Here is a 6,065-nt window from a genome sequence, read left to right as displayed (position 1 = left end):
TTGATACACCACGCTGTGAGAAGAACAAACTGGTTCCTCCAGAACAAAATCCTGTTCAAGTTCAGTTCTGGAAGAAAGTCCAGTCTCACTAATGCTGGGTTCTGACAGGAAAGTGTGTAAAAGCTGCAGTGTGTAGTTTACTGTGTGTGATTGAAACACACAGTCCTGTACACAGCTGTAGGTCACACTCATGTTTCTCCACAGAAGAGCTGGACGAGTAAACATGAGACGAGGGACAGGACCAGGACCAGTGAGTGAGGACTCTTCATTACTGCAGAGAGACAGAAATGAGTTTTAGTTATTATATTTAACAAGAACATGTACACACACATTCAGTAGAATTCTAGAGACAGAAATTCAATTCAATTCACAGAATAAAAAAATAAGAAGAGAGAAATGCATGAGGAAATAAACTGTATATAAATCAAAATGATCAGATTGTGCCAGGAAATATGGCAGGAGCGTTAACAATGTTCTGGGACACTTGCAATCTCTTTTTGATGGTTAATTATTATTTTTATTTATTGATTGATCGACTGATTGTCACCAAGCTGTATACCTATGTTCCGAATTAATTTACGTGAGCATCACAGCAATATTCGGTGTGACTCAGACAGCACGGCTAAGCTAACAGCAGTATAGGAAAAGCCCCACGTCACAGACCCGCCCCATGTTATAGCCCCGCCCCCTACACCAGTAACAGCTCAGTCCTGTTTAACTCAGTTCTATTCTAATGTACAGACTAATGATGAGCTCCTTCACCTGCATCAGCACCTCTTTACACTGTGTACTGAGAGTCTCATCAACATCTACCAAATACACACAGGCCTTTAAAATGCTTATCAGTCAACTGTCCAGTTACTTTTGAGCCTGTGTAAATCAAAGCACTTAAAAATGTCTGTAATTTCTAAAGAAGGATTTAAAATAAAGTGTTATTCAAACCCCTTTCTAAAAAGAGACTGAATAGATGATTAATTAATAAAATCCAGTTGTTTTCCAGAGAAGGTTCAGTAGATACTGACTCACCTGTTGGAGCTGATGAGAGACCTCTGGGTGTGTCTTCACCACGGGAAACTAAAAGTAAAAAATACATAAAAACACTGCATCATCGTGGACAATCATAAATCCTCTGTAAGTGCACTTCTCCATGAAGATAAAATACAAGGAGTGTTTAAGTCAAACTGGTGAACATCGTTCCTGTGACCATTTAGCGAGTGGAACACCTGAGCCTTGAAAATCAAGGTCCTGACCTCACTACAAGTCAGTTCCTGGGAGGCCGGGGTGCCGTGAAGCAGTCCGATCATGGCTCCAGTGTACTGAAAAAACTTTCTACCTTGATGGTGTCCAAGCACTAGTGAAACACTGGGATAAGTGCATTAGTGTATCAGGGGATTATATAGAGAAATAAAGGGAGTTTTTACTCTCAGGACTGTGTTCTGTTATTCTGCACTGTTACCAAAAGTCCCACTTTGACTTGAACACCCATCATATTTTCCTTAATTAACAGATAATAAAATAAAATACTAGTGCACTTCTGTAATGCAAATGCTTCCAATAACAAAAAAACACACAATGTTCTGTCTCCATCTAACACTCACATGTAGTGCAGAAACAGTGTGTGTTCTACTGAGACCAACTCACTCACCATGGACTGAGAGTTTAACACGGCTGATCGAGACCACAGATCTCTTGGTGCGTCTCACTGTCTGGTAGCTGGTGTAGACTCCTGTATCAGTAAATGTCAGATTGTGTAACACCAGTGAACAGTTCCCCTTACGCAGCTCCTCCACAGGAACGTCCACACGACCCTCATATCCCTCACCCTGATACGACCTCTCACCCAGTCGCTCAAACACAATCTCAGATTCAGTGTTCCATCTAATATACAGTCTGTCAGTGTCTACACTCGTCAGTTGACACGGCAGGACAGCTGTAGAACCCACTGGGCCAGATACACTGATCTCAGGTTCTGCAGAGAGGAGGTCTGAGACGGGAAATTATAATATAGATTAATCTGGACAGAGCAGTTATTTTAATAACATTATGTTTCATCTGTTTTATAAAAGATAAAAATGTGACTTACACACACAGACGCTGATCCACACGGTGCAGATGTAGGAAAAGTTGGTCATGGTGCGTCAGTGTGTGTAGATTTACTACAACAAACAAATATATTCATACAACTGAGTTCTTCTTAAAATCCGTCCATAATTTCTCATTTCATTTTAATTGTTAACTAATTATGTATAATACAATATTTTAACAAATATTATAACCAACATGAAAGATTGCATTCAAAGCCGTTTCAGCTGCTTCACACACAGAATGTTAAAATAAACAGCACTGAGGAGACTCGATTAACAGGGGACACATTAATCATTCAGACATTACAGTAGTAATCTAATCTAATCTAATCTAATGCCATAATTCAGAGTGTTTCTGTAGATGATTGACAGTTTGCTTGACTTTGATGTTCCTTTACAGCAGTGGTTCTCAAAGTGTGTGGCGCCCACTAGTGGGGAATACAGATATGACAGGTGGGGCTCAATGAACGGGAGGGAATTAGTGGAAAATAATAGGAAAGTACCTATTCTAATTCATGCTTTTCTTTATTGATTTATTTAATCTTTATTTTCTTTATCGGACACTCGAAACTGAATAATGACACACAAAGAAATGGATCATTAATACAAGTAATTTAAAATAACATCAGAGAAAAAGTGGAACCATAGAGCAACAATAACGGTTTAACGTCGGCATGTTAATTGCAGAGGAACAATATTGAGTGAAGGTGCTGTTCATGCTATACTGCTGTGTGCTTAATAAAGTTCTCCCAGCCATTGCATTGGGCAGCAAATAAGCTCACTCGTCTCTCCAGCATTCTTTCCGGCGTAAAAACGCTACAATATATAAGGAAACATTCTGTATTATATATGTCATTTCATTTATTCCTATGTGTATGCTGATGTTTCTGTATTTTTGTTAAACATTAATATTTTATCAGGCAGTACTAGTCTGGCATTTCTAGTTTCCAGTGTTGTAACAAAGTTGCTTTTTGATCCTTCAGGCGCTGAACAAAAGGGAAGATCAATATCGTTCTACGCTTTTTGTTGCTGTGCGGCATTTAGCGATGATCCCTAAATCATTCGTTGCGCTGTAGAGAATAATGGTGTTTATGCTTTTAAACTTGTATAATTTAAGGCGGCTGTAGCTTAAAGACAATGTAGAGAGGAAATATATCTGGGTATCTTATTCGCGGGTTTATTTACGCAGCTATTGAATTCGGAGATGTGAATATCAAACTAACTTTACCGCCGTCACAAACACGTGTTATGCGCTAAAATGCCCCCCTGCCACGTGCCCCCCACACATAATCTCTATTAAATATTATATTACAGGCCCGTAGCCAGGGGGGGGGTTCGGGTGGTTCGAACGACCCACCCCCCACTGCCAAAGGTCCAGAATTTTTTGTTATATTATTATTTAATTTAAAATTTTTTTTGAGACAGATTAAAATTGTTGGGCATTATTTAAAATAACACTTAATTACAAAACAATTTACCAAAAAAAAAACCGCGACGTGACAAACCTGCGCAGCAACTGACGTTTTTTAAATCTGTGCGGCGGCATCCAGCGGTGTATAATATATGGGTCAGAAAGAGCAGGAGAGACGGAAGAGAAAGCAGGCAGCAGCGTCATTATCGCAGAATATTGAACATATGTTGAAAAAGACTGCCAAACAGAGTAAGTCTGTTACTACCTCAAGATCAAATTGCTAACGCTAGTTAAGTGGTAGCTAATCGTCAACCCCACATCACACACAGAATAGTTCTCTTGTGTCTTTCCTTGAGCAGTCTGAATGGCTATGACAAGTCTGTAACATCTTAAATAAACATTAACAGACAGTAGCCTATCTGATGGATCTGTGAATTTATTATATTAAATAATGTTAATCCATCAAAAAAAAAAAGAAAAGAAAAGAAAATACGACGAGTTCAATGCGTAAACAAACCTGCTTGACCATGCATAAGATTAGGATTTATTAACATTTTATTTTGAATTAATAAGTTATTCTATTAAATTAGTAAATTTATTAAATTATTCTATTAACCATAGGCGATGCTCTCTAGTGTTTATACGCGGTGTAGACAGCATTCGAATGAAGTTTACCATTAATAATTGTTACATAAAACATAAAATAAAATAAGCCCACAAAAAAATAATTTTTATCCATCTCAAAGTCTTGTAAGTACATTAACTGATCGTCTTTCCCCCGTAATATTTGTATATTATTATTAGATAATTATTGGTAATATTTTTATATTTGTTTATATTCGATTTTTCCCCTCATGTCGATCTCTTTACTTCACGTTCTGAATGTAAATGATAGCCTACTGTAAATGCTCGACATGCTTATAAAGATTGAATTAAGCTATATGACTGGGATTTTAAAGGTTGAATTTAACATATTTTATTATATTTCGCCTAATTAATAGACTATATAAATAACAATTCGTTGAATATTAAATATATTTTATATAAGTTCAATAAAGTGAAGAGGCAAAGACAAAGAAATGAGAGAGCATGTTGATGAGAGAAGTTGAATTTGTAGTTTAATAATATTCCAGTAAAAATTCCTTAAATGTATTCTGTTTTTAGTGTGGTTTTTAAACTTTTGAACTCTGTGTGTGTGGGTGTGTGTGTGTTTTTGAAGTGAAAAAAGTCGCACGTGATCTTGATAAGCAATTTGACAACATTGTAGTAAATATTTTTGGTGCATCAAAAGCATGCACATTATGATACCAGCAGACAAGCTAATCCAGCACATGTCACTAAATGCAGTATTTAATCCTCAAAATGAAATACAAAATGAGTAAATACTCAAATACAAAATACTGAGAAAAAAGGTCCACTTTTTAAAAAAAAAGAACCCCCCCTTGCACTAGGCTGGCTACTGGCCTGTATTAGGACATACATTCAAAGGTTTATTATTATCAAATATATTATTACTATTATAATTAACCCCAGGCACGTGACACTCGTCGAGACGATTAATACAAATTATATATAAATTATTTTATGGCACATTTATTTTGCAGGGGTTTGTCAATGTACAAATAACAAAATATTTATCACAAATTACACTAAATAAATATTGTTTGTGGTGAAAAAATTACAAGAAACGATTTTTATTATAAAATAAGCAATATAAAAATATACATGTATATGAAAAAAAATATATAATTTATATATTTTCCCCCTATACAACATTTTTTTTATATTGCTTACTTTATAATTAAATTCATTTGTTATAATTTGTAGTTTGTAAACCACAAACCTATGAATTTAGGTGGGCAATCCGTGGCCTAGGTCGGGGGCATTTTAGACCATAACACAGTAGCGTACTGTATGTAGTGAGCATAATAACATCAATAGATACATTTGTTACATGGACCACAAAAAAGCAGGTGATTCAGCACTATCAGCCCAATCAACCAAAAATCCAGCTGAAAGGAAAACATGAAGCAGCCTATGTTGCGCTTGGATTCATGGTGGGGATGGTGGGGCAGAGGAGAGACCCATGTGTGTTTTGTGTCTTAAACCGCTGGCAGCAGACAGCATGAGACAAAGTAGGAAGACACTTATCGACAACACACCCCAGTCACGTTAATAAGCCACTTAACTTCTTTTAAAGAAAGCTCTAGATAAGTGACGAAGTAAGTCTGTTATAACAATTGCACGTGTATTTTATCTGTTTTGAACTTGGTGTTATTTGATCTTACCGGTTTAGAAATTGATTTTTCAATAAATAGTAAACTTGGTAGTTTTCGTTATCATTTTGTTGACAAGTGGGGCTTAAAAATTCGCCCACCGCCTTAAGTGGGGAATGACAGAAAATGTTTGAGAACCACTGCTTTACAGCATTTCTGTAGTTAAACACAATATTGTGGAAGCAGCTAGAATGTGTTTACTGTTTCTATTTATGATTAATGTTGAATATACTGTATGTAACTGCTGAATGAATATCTAAACTCTATGAGTGTTGTGTAATTAGTGCACTAAGT

General features: G+C 36.3%; 1 protein-coding gene across 1 annotated transcript; it reads right to left on the bottom strand.

Annotated features, from left to right (window-relative positions):
- Nucleotides 1-714: 714 nt before the first annotated feature.
- On the bottom strand, nucleotides 715-2,158 carry LOC128511344 (CD276 antigen homolog). The gene is made up of 3 exons (XM_053484169.1): nucleotides 2,084-2,158; nucleotides 1,646-1,984; nucleotides 715-809 (listed from the first exon to the last, which is right to left on the bottom strand). The coding sequence occupies exons 1-3, from the start codon at nucleotides 2,130-2,132 to the stop codon at nucleotides 715-717; spliced, it is 483 nt and encodes a 160-aa protein (XP_053340144.1). The 5' UTR covers nucleotides 2,133-2,158.
- Between the last annotated feature and the right edge of the window lie 3,907 nt (nucleotides 2,159-6,065).

This window comes from Clarias gariepinus, chromosome 2, assembly GCF_024256425.1.
Source record: "Clarias gariepinus isolate MV-2021 ecotype Netherlands chromosome 2, CGAR_prim_01v2, whole genome shotgun sequence".
Classification (NCBI taxonomy): domain Eukaryota; kingdom Metazoa; phylum Chordata; class Actinopteri; order Siluriformes; family Clariidae; genus Clarias; species Clarias gariepinus.
This window is presented reverse-complemented; position numbering and strand designations above follow the sequence as displayed.

Excerpts from the sequence above, each read along its gene's own strand:
- LOC128511344 (XM_053484169.1), bottom strand. The coding sequence starts at position 2,132 with ATGACCAACTTTTCCTACATCTGCACCGTGTGGATCAGCGTCTGTGTG. Across the intron at positions 1,985-2,083 it reads GTGGATCAGCGTCTGTGTGT|ACCTCCTCTCTGCAGAACCT; the intron begins GTAAGTCACATT and ends TTCCCGTCTCAG. Across the intron at positions 810-1,645 it reads TGTTAAACTCTCAGTCCATG|ATGTTGATGAGACTCTCAGT; the intron begins GTGAGTGAGTTG and ends TGTATTTGGTAG.